Raw genomic sequence first — 22,792 nt, forward strand, 5'->3', positions numbered from 1 at the left:
CTGTTTTCTTTTTCTAATATAGAGCCTCCCTGTAGGACAGGCTTGCCTACAACTCATAACCCAGAGTCACAGAAGCTCAGCAAGCGCTCTACCACCAAACTACATACAGTGAGTTAATTTTCTTTCTTATCTACGTTTTGGTTCAGCTGAGTAAATGTTAATAGCGACCCATAATACAAATATGATAAGTAGCAGCATATTTTTTATTTTGTTCTTTAAGACAGGGTTTCTCTGTGTATCCCTGGCTGTCCTGGAACTCACCTATACACCAGGCTGGCCTCAAACTCAGAGATCCACCTGCCTCTGCCTCCAGAGTGCTGGGATCAAAGGCCTGTGCCACTACAGCCTGGCTACAAATTCTTGTTTTTTATTGAATTAAGTAAGCAAGTGCATCACCATATTTAGAGAAAAAGAAACTGAGTGCAGTAGTACATATTTTAATGCCAGCCCTCAGGACACTGAAAGTTCTTTGTTGAGTTCAAGGTCAGCCCATTCTACAGTGAGTTCTGCAATGCAACAGCCAGCCAGGGCTATACACAGAGAGACAAAAGAGCCAGGGTGGTGGTGGTACATACTTCTAATCCCCGCACTGGGGAGGCTGAGAGGCAGGTAGATCTGTAAGTTCAAGGCCAGGCAGTCTACAGACCTATTTCCATATTTCCAGGAGAATATAACTTCCCTACCCTCCAAAGCAAACAAAATGAAAGGCACAGAACAGGAGTCTCGGCTTTAACTTGTCCACAGAAGACAATCACTAAGAACTGTTGAGAGCACCCCCTTCGCTTATCCTGGTCTCAATCTCTCCACTACTACAATACAAGGCTGGTGAAATAACACCCTAGGCTGGATTCAACCATGAAAAAGTTGTGCCTGAAGAACACAGGCAAATGGGGCTGGAGACATGGCTCAGCGGTTAAGAGCACTGACTGTTCTCCCTACAGGTCCTGAGTTCAATTCCCAGTAACCACATGGTGGCTCACAACCATCTGTAATGAGATCTGATGCCCTCTTCTGGTGTGTCTGAAGACAGCTACAGTGTACTCATATACATAAAAATAAATAAATAAGTCTTTAAAAAAAAAAAAAAAAAAGAACACAGGCAAATGTAGTGACACAATGTCTTCGATCCCAGCACTCGGGCGCAGAGGCAGGTGGATCCCTATGAGTTCAAGGCCAGCCTGGTCTACATAATAAGTTCAAGGACATCCACAGCTATATAGGGACCCTGACTCTTGAAAAAAAGGAACCAAAGCAAAGCATGGGCACTCCGTACCACCTGCAGTTGCATTCTTTCACCTGTAGGTGGCAGTCTAAGATTGTGAAGGAAAAAGAATGGCTGGAATTAACTAAAATGTTCAGTGATTAGAGATAAGGTATTATACACCAATTTGTTCAGTCAATATGAAAAGGAGTTGCTTTTGAAGTATTTCCCCATAGTGTGACAAGACATACGACAAAAACCATAATGAGGGCTAGGCATGATTGACACGGGTCTTTAAAATCCCAGCACTGGGAAGCAGAGACAGGCAATCTGAGATCAAGGCCAACCAGGACTCAATAGTAAGACCCTCTCAGAAAAACAAAAATAGAAAGGGGGGGGGGGAGAGACAGCCTGCCTAAACTATATGGTAAAATAGCCATTAAATTTGTGATGAAAACCAAGAAATAGGCAAGGCACACCATAACACAGAGACTAAAAGTGGATTCTGAGGGTAGTAGGGAGGAACACTAATTAAAACAAAGTATAATGACTTGTATGTCATAATAATGACATAATAATAATGAAATCGACTATAGATCAACTCAAGATTACAACAGGAGGAGGAGGAGGAGGAGGAGGAGGAGGAGGAGGAGGAGGAGCCGCAGCGGCTGCCACCTAGCACGGCAGCGGCACACACTGGAATCTCAGCATTCTGCAAGTGGACACCGGGAAATCTGCTACTCAAGCCATCCTCAGCTGCACGGGACTTCTGACACCAACATGGTAAACTACCTAAAACTGTCTCTTCAAAGGTAAAACAGACAAACGAACGATCTGGGCATCATGGCTACCCAGAACTGGGGGAGATCTCTGGCCAGCCTGGTCTACCAAGTGAGTTTCAGGACAACCAAGGCTACACAAAGAAACCCTGTCTTAAAAAATGAAAACAGATTTTGGGTCAGAAATGGTAGTGCATACTTGTAATACTTGAGAGGCTAAGGCAAGAAGAACACAAGTTTAAGCCAGCCTGGGCTACATAAAATCCTTCCTGTCTCTTACAGATCAATAAAAAGAGTATATATAACTTGAGTTTGATACCCAAGGAAAGAAAGGGGAAGGGGAGTGGGGGAAAAAAAGAATCCATACTATCTTTTTAGAAAACCAACTGGGGGGCTGGAGAGATGGCTCAGTGGTTAAGAGCACCCGACTGCTCTTCCAGAGGTCCTGAGTTCAATTCCCAGCAACCACATGGTGGCTCACAACCATCTGTAAAGAGATCCGATGCCCTCTTCCGGTGTATCTGAAGACAACTACAGGGTACTATATATAATAATAAATAAAAAAAACTTAAAAAAAAAAAAAAAGATCGCAAAGCATTTGACATTTAAAAAAAAAAAAAAAAAGAAAACCAACTGACAGCATCTTTAAATTTAAAAAATATATACCTAAATCTAACAATTCTAATAAAAATTGTTTTATGGATAAAACAATCCTACTGTACTATTTGTAACAAAACCTAATTCCCTTACAATCTGTTGTGTGCAATGTGTGCCAACAGAATGTATGAATAGATCTGAAAGTAAGACAAACGAGTCCAATCTATTTTAGAGACCAGGATAGCTCTATACAAGAAAAAAAATGACTAATCTGCAACTTTTGTAGCAATCAAATAGTTGCATATGTGTATTTAAAAACAAGCGAAGAGACAGGAATGGTGGTGTTGTATGGCTTTAATCCTAGCACTCTGGAGACAAAGGCAGGCTGATCACTGTGAGTCCATGTCTTATATTACTAATGCATTTTAAATAACTAAAGTAATAGCATGCACAGAAAGGACTCAAAATACAAGCAGGAGAGTGGACGGAAGAGCCAGGCTAGAAAAGGGGGTACAGAACAGTGACAGGAAAAGACGACGGCTTCAGAGGATCATATTCCTAAATCTTGTTTGGGAGATAGAAACCCCGGAAATCTCTAAGACAAGGCCCCATATACCACAAACTGACCTCCAACTTGTAGGGTATGACCTAGAATTCCTGAAACTAGGGTCCTCCTGACTCCAGTGCCTGGTTTATGGAGGGGATTAGGGAAGGGACCCAAGCTACACTTACAGCACCTCAGTTACACACACACACACACACACACACACACACACACACACACACACACACACACACACACTTCATTAACATTATTGCACTGCTTTCAAAAAACCAAGATTCGGTGTTTTATTCATGCTGTTTACTACAGTATGATTCATCTTTCACTCTCCCAGGCTTGCTGATTTGAAAGTCTAATCACAAAGAAGCATGAAATCAGCAGGACATTATTCTTTACAAAATAACAACTGTAATAAGAACTCAGGTCAACTATACACGTCTAAGGAGGAGAAAGTTGTATGTTGAAGTAAGAGCTGATTATAATGGACAGGTGGGCCTTTAACTCTCCATCTTCCTGCTTCAGCTTCCCAGGATTAAAGACATATACCTGGCTTATGTGAACTTTAGAAATTGTATGAGTTTGTTTTTCTGCTTTATTCCTTTTCTCAATTAAAAATCTGCTATGTTGATTCACTGCAGTACAGAAGACCTCAAACTATAATCCATGGATAGTATAAAAATATTCAGGTAGCAAAGGACAGCTCAGGCTACCTAGTACGACCATGCCTTTGAAAAAATAAGGAGTAAAGGGCACACTGGCGCTTTCATTTAATCCCAGCAGTCAAGAGGCAAAAGCAGGCAGAGCTCCCTGCCTACGCTGTGAGAGAAGGCTAATCTGGACAGGTATATTCAGCCTAGAAACCACATTCATGGGCATCTACGAAACTACTGATACTGCCATTGTTATGTTGTAGTTTGTTGTTTGAGGTGCTGGGGACTGAACACAAGGTCTCACCCACACCGAGCAAGCAATATACCACTGGATACTCAAGCACAATTCCAGGCCTAAGTAGTAGCTTTTAAAAGACAAGCATGAGATTAAACTACATTAAAAGGCTTTACCAACAAGTTTTTTAAAAAATGACACTGACATACTTTCACATGATTATTTTCTAAAAATCCACTAAACCAATTGTTGCTACAAATAAAGCTGAACCATTTACTATGAGAAAAACAGTAACCAGGCTTCCAAGATGGCCCCCAAATGCCCTTTCTACCTCCCTCCCCCAATTCTGCTTAACTGCAGTTTACATTGTACCAGCCTAAATAGAAAGGCAAGCAGACTTACCAAACTACTGCTTCCTAAGATCACGTAATTGTTAATGTCCCCTGGGGTGTCTTTGTTACAATGTCCCTGGGGACAAAGTGTAGCACTACTGGAATGTCTATGATGGCAACGACCACCCATCAGCTTTCTGATCTCTCATTTTCAGACCCACAGATTGAACCTTTCCATCCTTTTTTAGAGACAGTTAAAATTCAACCTTTCTTTACAATATCCCGCCCCTCAAACTTTTCAATTCGTTCTACCCTTTAATGATTTGTTTAAAGCAAGAAATTTACCAGTCACCCTACACTCCACTATTTTATACCTCCTCCTACATCTATCTAACTGGGCATCATTTCGTCTATCCTTCCTCACTCCACTCACCAGCCTTCTCTCCACAGAAGCGGTTCCACTTCAGGTCCTTTTCCAAATCTTCCTCATTCACATCTATATGTACACCAACCATGACTTCTCCCTGTGTAGTCTCAATAGCTTGTCACTATCTGCAATGCCATTTCCCAAATTAGTGAGAATACATCCAAAGATTACATTCAAAATACATTCAAAAGACTCCCTGCTCATAAAAATTGAATGGTAGTTTAAAAGTTTAGAATGCTGTTCTTCAGCTCGTGTCTGAAGTCTCATAATGCAAAATATGTATTTCTTTCTCTACCACTGTGGAAGAAGGGTCCAAAGTAAAAAACTAATTACAAGACTTGTAAAGAAGCCTTTACAGCCACTTTCCAACTGCTACCCTTCACACTTAGAAACTTCACATCCCTTTCACAAAGAGCACAATTTGCAGCTCTTCAAATGGCTCTACCACTTCCTGACTCCATTCTTCTCTATACAATACTCCTTCTGCCAGGACCGCCTTCACAGACCTAGTCAGCCGAGAAGCCAACTCAAGTCACTACACTTTTGACTGTTCTTTCCGTCTTCTTCTGGCACCCACTATTTTTTCCCACTACACCAAGTGTCAGAGCAGTTACTAAAGACATCAAACTTAGTCTTAAAAGCTTAAGGTATGACACTCAAGCCAGCACCTGGTAATGCAATCAAATGAACGAAATGAGGTAAGACCAAGGTGGAATCTCTTTTTTTATGGGCAAAATCCTACAATAAATTTTGAGTCTGGACATGCTCCACATCTTAACCTATGCCCCTTTCCAACTTAGCCAGATTCCTTCCTGATCTGTATCCCTCCCTATCACAATGTTATGTCCATCAAACTAAATCCTCTATCAAGAGCAGTGCCTCTCAATCTTCCTATTAATGTTGTGGCCCTTTAATACAGTCTCCTCATGGTGTAGTGACCCCCACAACTATAAAATTATTTTGTTGACTACTTCCTAACTGTAATTTTCAATGATTCCTGGTGGTCTAATTGTTAGGATTCGGCACTCTCATAACTGAACTTTGCTACTATTAATTGTAACGTAAATATCTGGATATGTGGATGATCTAATGTGTGACTCCAAAGGGGTTGACAGACAGGTCGAGAATCACTGCTCAAGAGTCATTCTTCTCAGAAGTTTAAATGCATACAGAAGTCACAACTGGGGAGTGGGTAAGAGGGTTCAGCAGGTAAAGCACTTGAAAAGTCCCATGTTAAAGAGGACCAATGCAAAATAATCAGGGCTTGGACCCAGTCTAAAGACAAGCAGACCCCCAGGCTCACTGGCCTCAGAATAATAAAATACATGGTCTCAAAAAAAGGAGATAGAAAGATGGTCCAGTGGTTGATAGCACTGGGTGAAGGATGGTGGCACACACCTTTAATCCCAGCACTTGGGAGGCAGAGGTAAGCAGTTCTGGGCCAACCTGGTCTTCAGAGCGAATTCTAAGACTACGCAGGGGCTCCCTATCTTGAAAAACAGGCAAACAAAAAAAAGCACTGTTGGCTCTTCCAGAGGATCCAGGTTCAATTCTACATAGTGGCTCACACAATCTTTAAACTTAAGTTCCAGAGAATTCAACACTGTCTTCTGGCCTCCATAGGTAGTCACGTACAGGGTACAGACACATGCAGATAAAACACATAATATGCAATATAAAACATTAAAAAATGGGCTGGAGAGATGTCTCAGTGGCTAAGATCACCGACTGCTCTTCCAGAGGTTCAAATCCCAGCAACCACATGGTGGCTCACAACCCTGACCCCCTGATGCCTGATCAGATGCTCTCTTCTGGTGTGTCTGAAGACAGCTACAGTGTACTTATATATAATACATAAATCTTAAAAAAAAAAAAAAAAAAACATTAAAAAACACACACAACAGTAAAGTAGTAGAATAGGGGATGAAGAAATGGCTCAGCAGTTAAACGTATTTCATGCTATTCTATAAGATCCAGGTTTGGTTTCCAGTGCCCATATCGGATCACAACCTCCACCAGGAACCTAGAAAACACACACACACACACACACACACAGAGAGAGAGAGAGAGAGACAGACAGACAGACAGACAGACAGTAGGAGGCTGCAGAGATAACTCAGAGGGAAAGTCTTACTGTATAAGCATTAAGTTCTGAAGCCCCAGGCCCCATTTAAAATCCAGAATTGGCAGAGATCTGTAACCCCAGGGCTTCATAGGGTTTTCTTGCAGACAATCTAGCCAATTAGCAAGCCCCAGGTTCAGTAAGAAACAGTGTCTCAAGAAAATAAGGTAGAAAAGTCACAAAGAAGACACAAAGAATGGGGTTGGGGATTTAGCTCAGTGGTAGAGCAAGCGCAAGGCCCTGGGTTCGGTCCCCAGCTCTGAAAAATAGAAAAGTAAAAAAAAAAAAAAAAAAAAAAGACACAAAGAAGAATGTCAACCTCTGACCCTTATCACCCCACCACCACAGCCCCTCTGCACAAACACAAGTTGTCTTTTGGCCTCCACACAAGTGCGTGCATATATATACACACAATACCTACATATGTTGGCAATTTGTTCTAATCTTCTGGCTCCTAATTTTCTGGCTTCAACTGCCTCTGTGGACCTGTATTGAACTGCATGAACTCAAAGGGTCGCAACTCCACTGCACTGCTTTTTAACCAAACTCACCAACTAGAATTCAGAGATCTGCGTGCTTGCTTCTCACCTGGGTGCTAGCATTAGAGGTGTGAACCACCATGCCTGATCTAAGCTTTTCCTTATCTGAAACTTGCTCTATACCAGGCTGGCCTCTGTCTCCTGGGATTAAAGGTGCATTTCATTCGAGCAGATCACACAGACCTAGAAGGTCTATGATCCTTTGCCAGAGCAGCCACACTGCTAGACCAAAAGTGTCTACATGTATGCACTAACCCAGCTGAGACAGTCAAATAGTGTGAGGAAGGGTAAGAAGATGCAGTGACCCTGGCCACGCACATCTTCTGGGTCTTACCATGAGGTTAAAGTTTAGAAGAGGGCTGGAGTTACCTATTTCTACTAACCAGTCTAGGTCATGGTGTGGTTCCACCGTCTCTTATCTCTAAGGAATTTCTGGATGAGTGGGATGAGTGTCCATCCTCCCTCCTCTCCCCATAGGGGCTTAGGCTTTAGGCTTGCTTTCCCTTCTCCAAACATAAGATTCCTGGGGGAGCTCCAATTTTGAGGAGCCCACTGTTTCGATAGCTCAATGATCGCATGTCTCCTTTTCACCTCTGCCAGGTTAGGTACAGTGCAGAATAAAGACCCTGAAGAAAAGGACACCTACCTGACAAAGACAGGAATTTGACCGAGACCCTTTATTAACATGCTACCATTTCCCTCCCCAGACACCAATGTCTGTAAGGGCCAGTCTAAATAGTCTTACTTCTCAGCATTATTATTTTATACTCTTGGACCTTTGCTTAAGTGCCCAATACTTTTGTAAAGAAAACAAGAAAAACTAAATAACAGTAAACCCAACCTACTATTAAGGTACAATTCAGTCTTTGTAAAACTTTCTTTCATAACTATTCTGTGTGTTACCTGACTGTTCATTCTAAGGGAAGACCTACAGAACATAAGAGAAAGTTCTAATTAACAAAATTAGTCTTATTCCCTAAGGCCTATTTTAATATGACCTATGGATTGGTCTCAGATCTGGTGTTAGAATTGTTCTGTGGAACTCTCCAGCAATTCCCATCCTCAAATAACTTGCTTCAGATATTGCATTGCATTTTTGAACAGATCTCTTCACTTCCATTTTTCTACACTAAGTAGTAATTATCATAAAAATAAATTTGATCATTGTAGTAATCATACTACAATGATTTGTCAATTACTATTCATATACTTTACCCTTTTTTGTTATTTTGTTTTTTGTTGTTTTGTTATTTTGAGCTAGGGTCATGTTAGGTAGTAGCCCAGGCTGGCCTTGACTTTTCAGTGAACCTCCTGTCAACTCCTTGAGATTACAAATCATCATCACAATACCCGGTTTGTTTTGATTTTTTGAGCCAGTCTCAGTAAACTTCACAGGCTGGTTCTGAACTCCTATCATCAATCATCCATGTGCCTCAACTCAGTCCCCTCAGTCATGAACTGCAGGCTCACAGCACTGTGTCCAACCAGACACACTACCTAACCGCACACATTATTTTAGTATCAGTAATGCTGATGTTTTAACTATCTTAATTCTATCAATGGTTACCAGATTATCATTAACTTCAAGACATTCCATCTTTTAAATAACTACTTTACTCAAGATTAAGCTGGGGCTGGAAGAAGGCTTGATGGTTAAGAACACACGCTGCTGCTCTTCCAGAGTACCCAAGTATGATTTCAAATACCCAAGCAGTGCACACCTTCCTGTAACTCCAACTCCCAGGGGTGCTAACACCTCTGGCCTCTGTAGGCATCTGAACTCCTATCACAGACAAACACAGACACATACACATATTTGATTAAAATAAATAAAAACGGGTTAGAGAGGTAGCTCAGCAGTTAAGAGGCCAGGAGTAGTGGCACATGCCTTTAATCCGGAAACTGGGAGGCAGAGGCAGAAGGATCTCTGTACATTCAAGGTTCTTGTTCTACATGGAAGTTCCAGGACAGCCAGGATTAGGGACCCTGTCTTGGAAAAACAAAAAACCAATCAAAAAAGTCATGTTGCTCTAGCAGAACTTGAATTCCTAGCACTCATTCAGAGTCTACTAAAGATCCCAATATGACCCATAATAGTGAAGAATAGTAATCATGGTTTTTGTTGTGATAACAACTGGTTACCTTAACCATTCATAACCCCAGTTCCAGGGGTTGGACGCCCCCTTCTGACTTCCTTAGGCACTAGGCACACATGTGGTACACAAATATACATGCAGGCAAAACACTTATATGTGTTACAAATAAACATTTTTAAAGAATTAAATAATTCCAGAACACTTGGTCTTTTTTTTTTTTTAACCTAAACATATACCTGAATCCTGAACTTCTCTCTCAAAGTAAGAGAAGTATGAAAGACTACATAGTTATTACTCTGCATATTTAGACCAAATTTACTTCGATTAATAGAAAGTCACAAAAAAAGACAGAGGCTAAATCCTGTAACCCACCTCTTAGATCAAGACTTAAACCAGACCAGATATGGCATACAATAGTACTCGAACCAACTGGACAGTCCAAGAATTCCTACTGCACACATGTAACTGAGGTAGTACCAGACTTTAGATATACTGCTTTCTTCTATACATGCATGTCTATGAGGAAGTTTAATTTATAAATTAAGCACAGTAAGGTTATCAACAATAATGAAGCAACTTCACATTATACTATACTGGATGCTATGTAGATATGACCTTTTCTCTTCAAATATCTTAACTAAAGGAAGCAATTTCTAGTTTTTCTTTGGGCAATAGAATTGCTAGCTACATAAATAAGTAGAGATACTTATAATGACTAATAACCAACTTGTAGGAATAGGCAATGAGTGTGCTAGACACGGGCTGATGAGGGTCTAGGCCAGAACAGTGGGACAGTATAAAATTTTATCACTACTCAAAACAACACAAAACTTGAAGTTTCTAGATCAGTAGTTCCCAATGTTTACTTTAAAACAGTTCCTCAGGGTATGGTGATGCCCCCAACCATAAAACTATTTTCACTGTTACTTCATAAATGTAATTTTGCTGTTATAAATTGTAAATGTAAATATTTTGGAGATAAAGGTTCACCAAAGGGGTTGAAGCCCAAAGGTTGAGAACCACTGGCCTAGACTGTATATTTCTGGAATTTTCCATTTAATGATTTCAAACCACAGCTAAACGATCATTAACTGAAACCAGCGAAGGTTAAACTATGGGTGGGAGCTGTACAGAAGGGAAACTATTGCACTCAGAATACACTTTAGCACTAGAACTTTAGAGCACATCAAATTAACAGATGTTACACACTAGATACCTCTGTTTTAAGAGTGTTCTTGTCAATAACTGATAAGCTGCTAACTTCTGCTCAATGTATGGTCTAGTCACATACAAGGTCTCACATTTAGTACTTAGAGTTAGTGCAGGCCACCAAGCATACTACCAAATAACCCTGTCCTAAAATCACAGGTTTATAATCCCAGCTACTTGGGAATCCTAGACAGAATTTTAATCTAAGGTCAGCCAACGGGGACAAATGCATTAAGACTCTACCAACAATCTTACTTAAAAACACAAAGTGGCTGGGCTAGGGATGTAGCTCTGAATAGTGCTTGCCTACCACCTGTGAAGCCCTGAATTCAAATTCAAGTTATCACCAAACACAGAACCCACTTTGTATAAGACCATCATTACCAAGATCACTGTGAAATTCTATTTCCTGTCTTCTAAGCACAATGAATAGGATAAGAAAGGAACCCAGGAAGAGATAGCTGAGGGCTCCCTCCTTCACATGCACTCATTTGCCCTCAAGCCTCTCTCTGGAAAGGGGAAAAATAACAGTTAAGTAACTTACAGGTTAAGGATTTTGAAGACAACCACAACCTACAAGCAGTTCTTATTTCTTGGCTGTATAAGTGTGTAACTAGGAACTTACTGCAAAACCTGTTTCCATAGATACCAAGTATCTATGTTAGGGCCTAGTACATAGTACAATATCAGTAACTACTGCCATTGACAAAGTCAAGTCATTCTCAAATGCCATGAACTCTTTCTATTACAAGTTCTGCTAACTGTCAACACACTTTCTTCCTTTTCCCTTTCCTTTTCTATTTCTTTTATTTTTTTGAGACAAAAAGTCTCTTATAGCCCAGGCTAGCCCTAAACTAAGTCTGTAGCTGAGGATGCTTTTAACTTCTTCTTCCCTTGCACAAATTCCAAGCATTTCACACAACATCCAGGATATTACCCAGGGCCTCATACACAGTAGCAAGCACCTTACCAACTGAGCTACATTCCCAACGGCAAACACTTATTCACGGAAGAATCAGTATTTGAAAAATAAACATTTTGGGCTGGAGAGATGATTCAGTAGAGCGTTGGCTGCTCTTCCAGTTTAATTCCCAGCACCCACATGACAGCTCACAACTACAGTTCCAGGGGATTGGACACCTCACACAGGCATACATTCAGGCAAAACACTAATGTATATACAAGATAAAAATAATTAAAAAAAAAAAAAAGAAGCATGACATGATTATTAAGGATAAAAGAAACCAGCTGAACTATGTTAGTGTTAATATCGGGTAACAGAACCAAGCACCTCATTGGACATGAGTTTTCTTCTATCTATGAAACTATTTTAATACCAATATAGGAATTTATATCATCTCACTCAAACTAATTCTAAATTAAGATTTCAATTTCTGTTATTGGTTGGCCTGGGCAAAGAAATCAATCATAGAACTCCATCAACCTAAAACTTAATCAACTGTTTTCAAAAATATACTGCCACTTAATATTTTCATCTAACTGTACTTAAAAGAAGCAAATAAATTATCACGTTTTCTGCCTAATCCCATAACCAAAACAGGCATTGCTGTTCTAACAATGCTTAAAAATCTCAACTACTCCATCCTCAACCTAATCTAAAGAGAAATGATTGGAGGTGGGGGGGTTGGGTGGGGAGAGCAGATGTTAACACCAGGAAAAGAAATAGTATCCTCTAGGGGAAACTTAGCGGTGCTACCTGTAATACAACTGTTCAGGAGGCTAAAGCAATATCTTTTATTTTTCTTCTACAACAATCATTAACCAACTTACTATTGAAAAAAAAAACAAAACAAAAAAAAAAAACAAACCTTCCAGAAACTGTACTTTTGAAGTTGTTGTTAAACCCTGATGGGATAGAAGTCCACACAATCAATTTTGGAAAGTATAGCCTATTCAGCAAAGCAACAATCCTCCAAAAGAATGTACATATATTCCAAGAAAACAAAACTGATGCCAGTTTTAGCAAAAAGGTTTGGTTCTAATCAAAGATGGAGCGCGTTTAATGATGTGCTGGCCCTTCCAGAATAAAATTACACTGGAGATAGAAAGACAGCTCAGCAGTAAAAAGTGCTTGCTGTTCTTAGTACCTAACCACAGCAGTCAGCTCACAGCCACCTGTAACTCTGGTTTCAAAGGCCTGGCCTCCAAAGGCATCCACGTATTTCACATACATACTCGAACATATGCAAGTAAAAAATAACAATAATAAACTTACATGTTAGCCTCAAAACTTCTAGAACTGTATTCCTCACGAAAGACCCCCCACCTTTCTTCAATTTAAACACTCCTGATGTCCTGCTCCATAGATTCAAAAGCGCCATTAACATAATCTTATGTTACATTCAGTTCAGACTCATGTAAGTTTCTGGGTTTATGACTCCATACCCATTCATTTTGCACTAACACAAACCACTAAATATAGCTCTAAAACATTAATGATTAGGAGCTAATTATATAAGTGATTCATACCTCTTATGTCCAGACACCAAGATCCCAGGATGATTCTGTCAGACCTAAGGGGAAAGTAAACAATGAACACCTGTCACAAAAGCTTTCCAAATTGGGAAGCCCCAGTTACTGTCAATCGCCAAATACTATTCCTTCCCCAACTCCCAACTCCAGACCCCACCAGGACAACAGTCTGACTGACTGCGTGAGATGCAAAGGGATCCGGGTTTTCCTAGTCCTCCTCACGGCCCTGCCTTTCTCTTCTTAATCTGGAGTGTTGACACCTCAAGTCCGTTTTCCTTTCTGGACCTCGGTTATCAGTGTAAAGTGTGCTGATAGCCAGGGTAATTGACTCCTCAGTGGCTTCAGACAGTCAGCACCGGCACACGGACCCATCTGGGACCCTTCCCACATTCTAGCTCTGGGCACGCATCACCTTCTGGACTTTGTAGACCAGCTGGCCTACCGGGCCTGCCGGCCCGCACGCAGCCGGTGCACGCCAGACCTCCACACGCACACGTGCTCCCAGACAGTACCGGGTCTCGCACCCTCTCCCTGTCACACACCCCTTCCCAGAGAAGTGATGTCCGATCTCGGTCGAGGAAGTAGCCGTAGATCCACCTGGTACCCGCCACCCGGGCGCTCGCCTCCTCCAGCCTCTCCATCACCTTCCTCTCCCGCCCCACACCCCGCTCGCCCAGTCACTCACCAGCCGCGCCGCCCGGCCGACTTCTTCGCGGCCTCCCGGCCCGGGCAGCCAAAAGGCCGCAGGGGGCCGGGGGGCCGCTTTCGCCACCGCCGCCGCCTCTCCTCAGCCCAGCCCCATCGCCCTCGGCCGGAGCCGGCGGCCGCGGGTCGCTCGGGCTCGAGGGTCCGCCGCCGCGCGTCGCGGCTCCGGCTGTGGGAACAGAGACGCCGCGGCGGGGCCGGGCCGCACCGGGCGCAGGGGCGTCCGCGCTCCGCTGTCGGCGCCTGCGGCAGCGGCAGCGGCGGCGGCGTGCAGCCCGGCAGGGCGAGAACAAGGGAGCGCGGCGCGGAAGACCGGCAGGGGAGGGGGGGCGGTCTGCGCTGCGAAGCGGCCACCGGCCGTCGGCGACGAAGCAGACCCCCTCCCCGCGGCCTCGGCGCCCGGTCACGCTGCGGGGAGGGCCGGCGGGCACACGGGGAGCGCCCCGCGAGCTCAGGACTCCCGCGCCGGATGTGAGGTCACGTGATTGCCTCATCCCAGAGCCCAGCGCGGAGGGGCCGTCAGGGGGCGGGGCAACCCTATGGTTCCGCCCACCTCCCCGCTTACGGGCCCCCAGCCCGCCTAAGCAAGAACCGCTAGCGGGATGCTCTTTAGGACACGTTTTGCGGTAGGCGATCAACTGTGTGTTGCTTGCAACGCAAGAAGAGCATAGTCCAAAGTCCCATTTTCTAAACAAAGACACTGAGGCCCAGTGATAAGTGCAGGCTTGTCTAGAGTGGCAATCAGAAGGACGCCTGTAGTAGCAAGGTGGAGAGCGAAGTCCTAGCTCCTAGCTCCTCCGGATTCAGATTCTTTCCCTCCTTTATCCCCACCTACACCAAAAACAAAACACTTTAATTCCAATGGAACTCCTGGCCTAGCCCGCGGGAGTGGGACAGAGAACTGTCAGGTAGGTAAGAGAAAGCTTCCATAAGGGAGACAGCCCGGCATTAGGGAGGAGTTTCTTCCGACAGCGCTGGAAGCAAATTAAATACTTCCCTCCACAAGAGATTTATCTTGGGGCACTGCCCCGCCCGGATATTCAAATCGCGGTTTTGGTTTTCACTGCCTTCCGCTCTTTCGAGCGCGGGAAGCTGAGCCTGCCACCTGCTGCTACCAGCTCCGCCATCTTTCCACTCTGAGTCGACTTCACCTGCATCTCAGACGCCTGGCCATCACTCATTATTGTTCTCCCGCCTTCCTTCAAACATAACTTTTAGCTACTGACTGTCTTAGAGGAGGGAACAGCTTGCGCTCAACTTCTGTTCCCACACTTGGTCACCGTCCACCAGAGAGGCACGGAGCGTCCAACCTCTTGGTCCACAGTGGAGAATGGCACCGCATTTGGGTCAGTAATGTGCCCTAGATACATGGCCCTAATATACTTCATTGGGAACAATAAGGATGCTGCCCCTGCTTCCCAACCGCGGTGATTGGGGGCCTGGGTAGCAGCCATGGACTTCTTTCTACCAGGTGATGTGGACACCACAGTAAAGGAAGATGGACTACAGCTGGGTCTTCCCAACTCCTGCTCGCCATTGTGTTTCAGCTCTCAATGTGTTTCCTAGCTCACTTGTGCTGAAGTAAATGGTACAGAATTGAGGAAGCCTGGGCAGGGCTGAACAAATCCTGCACACACTACTTCCCAGCTCCCTTAGCAGCAGGTTATTTAACCTCCCAGATCTTAAACAAGCTCAAGCCTCTTCAGGTCCTATAAATAAAACTGTCAAGCCAACCATCCACTTAGAGAGCCCTCTTCAATTAGCCATCAAGTGATTCTGACCCTCTTAAACAGTGGTCTCCCCCTGGTGCCTCTACTTCCTCATTCCTCAACTCTTTCTTGGCAAACGGACTATACAAACACACACACACACACACACACACACACACACACACACTGCTCAATTGACAGTAACCCTTGGCCTCGTGTCATCCACCATTGGGGCAGAGCTGTCTTTAGCGGTACCTCTCAGCATCTCTGTCCCATTTGACACTGTGGATGTGTCCTCACCTTCTGAAATTCCTTCCTCAGCCTGCAGAGGATTTCGCTCTCCCAGTTGTCAAGTCACTGTAACTAAGACCTCTTCCTTCCTCAGTGGCATCCTTAAGTTGGCAGCGATTATGAGGCACCCTAAGCCCACAGCTGGACCCACTCAGCTTCACTCACTCTGGGAGGATCATCTCCACCCTTGCTTTGAACTCCCACGTCAGCCAGACGTCTTTTACAAAACAGAGAATCAAATCTCCAACTGCCTGTCATGCATCTCTATGGGGGGCTCACAGAGAAACACCAACAGTGTATCCAAAACTGGAACTCTTCCCTGCCTTTATAACTGCCCCACCCAAAACTATTAGCACCACCATCACATAACCATCTGAATTAGGAAATTAGGAATAGATGAGTCACAGGTGATGAGTCACCAAACCCTATCTGTTTCACAGCAAATTCCTACCTCCATTCCTCTGGCACCCATCCCTTCTAAACTATGCTGCTTTGGCAGCCTCCAACAGCCTTCTTCGGGAGAACACATCCTCCACCCTGTCTCAAAGTCCTGTCTAAAATGCACACCTACTTAAAGCTCTATGGTCAATGCACTCAGGCTTTTTAAAAAAATTGTTATTGGGTTGGGGATTTAGCTCAGCGGTAGAGCGCTTGCCTAGCAAGCGCAAGGCCCTGGGTTTGGTCCCCAGCTCCGGAAAAAAAAAATTGTTATTAAATGTATTTGTGGGAGTAGGGGGCACATCTTGGCACAAGTGTGGATGTCAGAGGGCAATCTTTTGGAGTTGGTTCTCTGGTTGCATGCTGTGGATGGAACCCACAGGTGGTCAGGCTTGGTACCTGCCTGCCATTCTACAGGCCATTTAATGTATATGAGTACACTATACTGTCCTCACACATACCAGAAGAAGGCTTCAAATCCCACGTTAGTTGTGAGCCGCCATGTGGTTGCTGGGAATTGAACTCAGGACCTCAGGAAGAGCAGTCAGTGCTCTGAACTGCTGAGCCATCTTTCCAGCCCAGTTGGGGTTTTAAAAGACACTACAAGCCCACACTTGGTGATTCATGCCTGTACAAACAATCAGCACTTGGGAGGTAGAAGCACAGTGAGTTTACGGCCAACTTGGACTGTATGAGACGCTGTCTCAAGACAACAAGCCAGAACAAACTTGAAAAGCCCAGACTTCAAGATGCAACCAAAATTTTCAAACTAAGGCAACACGCATGTATGAATGTTTTACCTGCATGTATGTCGGGGGCCCCATGCCTGCCTGATACCCTTTGGGGTCAGAAGAGGTTGCTAACTCCTGGAACTGGAGTTATAGACAGGTGTAAGTTACAATGTACATGATGAGAATTGGACCTGGACACTCTGGAAGGCTGTCAGCTCTCTCCAGTCCGTTATTTACTTTTGAGATGATGCCCCTCTATGTTACCTTGACTGATTGAAACCCACTATGTACCCCAGAATGGCTTAAAATTCTGTGGCAATCCTCAAGTGGGTGGTGAGACTGCAGGCTTGTTCCTCCTCACCCACCATCTCTCCCCCTTTCTATCACATTTTCTGTCAACTATTGTCATAGTTTGAATAGGCTTAGTCCAGGGAGTGGCACTATTAGGAGGTGTGGCCTTGTTCGAGTAAGTGTGTCACTGTGGGCATGGGCTTAAGACCTTCATCCTAAGCTGCCTGGAAGTCAGTCTTCCACTAGCAGCTTTAAGATGAAGATGTAGAACTCTACATCATGCCTGCCTAGATGCTGCCACAGTTCCACTTTGATGATAATGGGCTGAACCTCTGAACCTGTAAGCCTACCCCAATTAAATGTTGTCTTTATAAAAGTTGCCTTGGTCATGGTGTCTGTTCACAGCAGTAAAACCCTAACTAAGACAATTATGTTCGATTATATAGTCTTGGGATTCTTCCTCTTCGTTAGACCTTTGTTCTCGTTTTCTCTCTCTCTCTCTCTCTCTCTCTCTCTCTCTCTCTCTCTCTCACACACACACACACACACTCATGCACGCACACTCATGTACACTCATGCACACTCACACACACACTGCCTGAAAGCCAAAGATAACCTCTAGTGTATGCAGTAACATATTCTTCCCAGGTAACTTTGTCTACCATGGCTGTAGCTATCATCTGCATGTACGTTAATAACTCTCAAACCCACAGCCCATCCTTTCTTATAAGACTCAGGACCATACATACTTCCCTGCCTCCCTTTGTCATTGTTTTTTTTCTTTTCTTTTTTTTCGGAGCTGGGGACTGAACCCAGGGCCTTGCGTTTGCTAGGCAAGCGTTCTACCACTGAGCTAAATCCCCAACCCTCCCTTTGTCATTGTTGTTTAAGATTTATTTTTTAAATTATACGGTAGGAGTGGGGTGAGCATGTACATGTAAATGCCCATGCACGGAAAGCCAGAGGTACCAGACCTACTTGAGATGAAGTACTTGTGAGCCGTCCGATATGAGTGGGTCCTTGGGAAGAGCAGCTAGTGCTCTCAACCACTGTTACCTCCCCAGCCCTACTAGTTTCTTCTTTTGTTGTTGGTTGGTTGTGGAGTCCTGCATGGCCTTGGAAAGGACAACGTGATGGTTTCCCATCCCTGGAGCAGAACTAGCAGGACATGGGTCTCCCAGAATGCTACAGTTGCTGTGGGCATGGGACTTGTTTGTATAATTTATTTTGCTTCATGTTCTCCATGATAATTAAAAGCAGCATGTGTCTGGGAGGCAAGGGTGTGTTTAATATTCTTTAGCCAAATAGTAAACACTTTGACCTTCAGGACAACCCTTAAGGCTGTAGGAAAGAACTCTGAAAACACGGAATATATAAATTTTCAGCTGTGCAAAAATATAATGATGCAATATGAATCGTATGAGTGGCTTCACAGACTTAAAAGAACAGAGACAACTGCATTAATGACCCAGCTTGTCAGAAAGATGTTAAGGAAGGAGATAAAGAGATTTAGTGGCAATTGCAGGGCAAGATCCCATCCAGCTAGCTTATTGTCTATAATTACAAAGTCAGGCAGATCTCTGAACTCATCTATGTTAAAACAAGTATATTTGCTGTCTTCTAAGAGTCTAGGGCCTGGGCTGGAGAGATGGCTCAGTGGTTAAGAGACCTGACTGCTCTTCCAGAGGTCCTGAGTTCAAATCCCAGCAACCACATGGTGGCTCACAACCATCTGTAATGGTATCTGATGCCCACTTCTGGTGTGTCTGAAGACAGCCATAGTGTACTATGATAAATGAATGAATAAATAAATAAATAAATAAATAAATAAATAAATAATAAAAAAAAAAGAGTCTAGGGCCTAGGGTCATAAAATGCTGGTTCGTGGGATAATCAAAAGAGAACCTGGAGTAACGATTGAATTGATATGTAAATAAAAGACTGGGGTTTGATCTGCTAGAGCTGAGCTATTTACACAGCTGTCTGGAGAGGCATCTCAAGCAGAAGACAAAGCTGTCAGCTTTGTACCCACATTTGACTTCAAGTCATTTCTCTCAAAGACCCCTTCCTTAGGATCCCCTCTCCAAGCTGAGGCTGGTCCTTGGCAGTTGGTTGGTTGACTGGTTGGTCGCTTGCTTGCTTTCTTTGGCTTTTTGGTTTTGTTTTTTTTAGACTGGGTCTCACTACATAACCCTGTCTGCCCTGGAACTCTCTATGTAGACCAGTCTAGCCTAGAATTAAGAGATCAGCCTGTTTTGAATACTCTCATGGAATTCTTTTTTTTTTTTTTTTTTTTTTTTGCCACATAAAGTATAACTTCAGTTTTATTTTTCCATGGTATTTTTTTTTCTACCTTCATGAAATCACCTCTTTACATGGGCTTTGGTGGAGGTCGTGGTGCAGCGCCAGCAGGTCTGAATCGTGGTGGGGGTGTTCCGTCCTTCCGGGCCTCACAAGATCGATTCCTGACGACCTTGCTATGAATGGCACAGCTCACGCAGTAGTGCAGCTTGACATAGAGCTTGGGAAGCACATAAGCGTCGAAGACACTTGCTTCAGATATGTCCCTGACTGCAGCGGCTTCTACAATGTTCCGAATGACAAACTTCTTAATGGCCTTATCCTTGGGCACACACCGGGCGCAGTTTGTGCAGCGAATTGGCTGCACATGGCCGGGGCCCTTTTTGGCACGACCCTTGTTCCTCCATTTTTGGTCATATTGGAGCCAAGACGTGAAAGAGCTTCTTATGGAATTCTTAGTAAGTAGGTGTGCTACCTTATAAGGCAGGTCTTTTAAATATTATTTTTTCCCAAGGAGGGGAGGGTCTTCTGTTTCCCAGTCTGGCCATGAATTTGTAATGTAGACTAAGATGAACTTGAACTTCTCACCCTCCTGGCTCCACCCACTGAAAGAATATTGACAAGCATGGGCTACCAAACCTGGTTTGTATAGTGCTGGAGACAGAACCCAGGGCATCGTGAAGGCTACACACACTCATTTGACCAACTGAGCTGCATCCCAAGCCCATTTTCCTTGTTTTGAGCAGGCTTTCACGAATCCCAGGCTTTCTTTAAACTTGCCGTGCAGGTAAAGGTAACCATGACTGCATCCCAGTTGCTGGATGATTTCATTTCCCTTTGGATATCATTCTTTGTATCTCTTATTCTGCTGGCTGACAGCCTAATAACGTGTCTATTACAAATCTGTCCACCTCTCTCTGTCCATCACCATTGGAACGATCTCAGTCACCTCCATCGCTCATCCAGAACTATGGCAGCTACCTCCAACTGGTTTCTGCACTGTCGTCCTCGACGCTTGCAATCATTCTCACATCCTGACCAGAGTGTCACCGAGCGGCGGAGCATAGCTACCGATGACAATTTTCCATGGCTGCCCATTTTGCTAGGAATAAAATGTAAACATTGTCGACCTACGAGGTTCGAGCCCTTTTTCCCTTTTGCTCTGCAACCCTCACCCCAGATCCCCTGTCTACCTTCCTCATCCTTGTCACATGGTCCTCTCTCAGTTCCTCATATACACCAACGGCTCTTTCCTGCCTCAGAGGCTTTGCACAACCTCCTCCCCCTTCCCTTTTCTCCTCTTCTCGCTAACACTTAGGAACTGGGCTCTGGCTTAAACACACACACATCAGATGTTGAGAAGGAGGCCAGCCATCCCCTCTTTTCCTTCATTTTCTTATCATCTCCTTTGTAGTCATCATTACAGTCCTACTTACAGGTATGTTTATTTAAATCTGTCCTTCCCGTTAAGCTAGGATTTCTGGGAAGATGGAGACCATAGACAGGATATAAAGCTCAATGGTAAGGCACTGCAGAGCAACCAGAAGGTCCTGGGTTCAGTCCCCAGCACTTACAGGAAAGAAGAAGAGATAGGCCCGTGGGTGGTTCTATTTGCAGCCCTAGCATCTTCCCAGAAGAGGCGTTGAAATGAAGGGGCTACTGAGCTGGCTCAGCAGGAAAAGGCACTTAATATACAACCTGGCAATGCAAAATTCAATCCTAGGAACTCACGTGAGAGGTGGAAGGAGAGAACCAACTCCACAAACTAGTCCTCCAGCCTCCACATGTGTGCCCCACCCCCAACTCACATATATAACTACATCATTAACATTTTTTTAAAATTGTCTTAAGTGACAGCTGTGTGTCTTGACACACTCCTGTAATCCTGGCATGAGAAGCAGGAGTTCGAGGCCAGCCTTGGCTATGCAGTGAATTTGAAGCCAAGGCCAGACTCGGCAGCAGTGGTTCTCAACCTGGGGGTCAGCATACGTTTAGGGGTTAAATGACCCTTTCATAAGGGTCACATGTCAGATATCCTGCATATCGGATGTTTACATTACAATTCATAGCAGTACCGAATTACAGTTATGGAGTAGCAACAAAAATAATTTTATGGCCGGGGATCACTACCGCATGAGGAACTGTGTTAAAGGGTTGCAGCGTTGGGAAGGCTGAGAACCACTGCTCTAAACTCTAGAGCCCCAAGTCGGATGGCTACCTGGTGAACCACTGCTCTGAAGTCTAGAGCTACCTGCCGCCCTCCTTGTTTTCCCTTCCTTCCTTCCTTCCTTCCTTCCTTCCTTCCTTCCTTCCTTCCTTCCTTCCTTTCATGTTTAGCTATGACTAGAATGCAACCTTGGGCTTTTTGCTTACACCTATTTCACTAAGCTACATTCCATCCAATGTCCTAGTCTCTGGCGTTTACAGGAACAGAACCACACCCGTTCCACTGCTGCAATGTCTACAGCCGTTTTTATTCTACAGTGAGAAAGGTAAAGACCTTGAACAGATGTTTTTATCCAGCTTCAAGAGTATCTTTCTCATTCTTTTTTTTTTTTTTTTTTTTTTCTGGAGCTGAGGACTTATGCTTCTTAGGCAAGCGCTCTACCACTGAGCTAAATCCCAACCCCTTTCTCATTCTTAATAAAACTGTCTCTCTCCAGAGAGAGAGAGAGAGAGAGAGAGAGAGAGAGACAGCAGACAGACAGACAGAGACACAGAGAGACAGAGAGACAGAGAGGCAGAGTAGGGGGAACAGAGACAGAACATTTATGCTTCCTACTTCTTGGGATCCCAATATCTTCTGGTTGAAATGAACTCAGCCAGGCCTGCTAACCGACACCTATAATCCCACTCACTTGGGAGAATGAAGTATAAATTCAAGGCATGCCTGGGATAAAAGGAACCCGAAGGGTAATTTAGCAAGACTCTGTGTGTCAAACACATCCATAATCCCAGCAGCTAGGTGGTACACAGGAGAATCAGAAACCTTGGGAGTGCATGTGTTGGGGGAACGTTGCTATTCTGCTCATCTTGTGTGAGGCTCTAGGTTCGACCTTGAAGTGGGGAGAGGGAAAGGAAAGG

The 22,792-nt window shown here is 44.0% G+C and overlaps 1 protein-coding gene across 1 annotated transcript; it reads right to left on the bottom strand.

The window, feature by feature from the left end:
* Positions 1-19,713: 19,713 nt before the first annotated feature.
* On the bottom strand, positions 19,714-20,806 carry LOC116897879 (40S ribosomal protein S26-like). Its single transcript, XM_032899284.1, has 2 exons — positions 20,658-20,806; positions 19,714-20,148 (listed from the first exon to the last, which is right to left on the bottom strand). Exons 1-2 carry the CDS (start codon positions 20,804-20,806, stop codon positions 19,779-19,781), a joined length of 519 nt encoding a protein of 172 aa, XP_032755175.1. The 3' UTR covers positions 19,714-19,778.
* Positions 20,807-22,792: the final 1,986 nt, after the last annotated feature.

Source organism: Rattus rattus, chromosome 4 (genome assembly GCF_011064425.1).
Source record: "Rattus rattus isolate New Zealand chromosome 4, Rrattus_CSIRO_v1, whole genome shotgun sequence".
NCBI lineage: Eukaryota > Metazoa > Chordata > Mammalia > Rodentia > Muridae > Rattus > Rattus rattus.

Excerpts from the sequence above, each read along its gene's own strand:
- LOC116897879 (XM_032899284.1), bottom strand. The coding sequence starts at position 20,806 with ATGGGCAGCCATGGAAAATTGTCATCGGTAGCTATGCTCCGCCGCTCG. Across the intron at positions 20,149-20,657 it reads GTTCTGGATGAGCGATGGAG|CTCTTTCACGTCTTGGCTCC; the intron begins GTGACTGAGATC and ends TTCCATAAGAAG.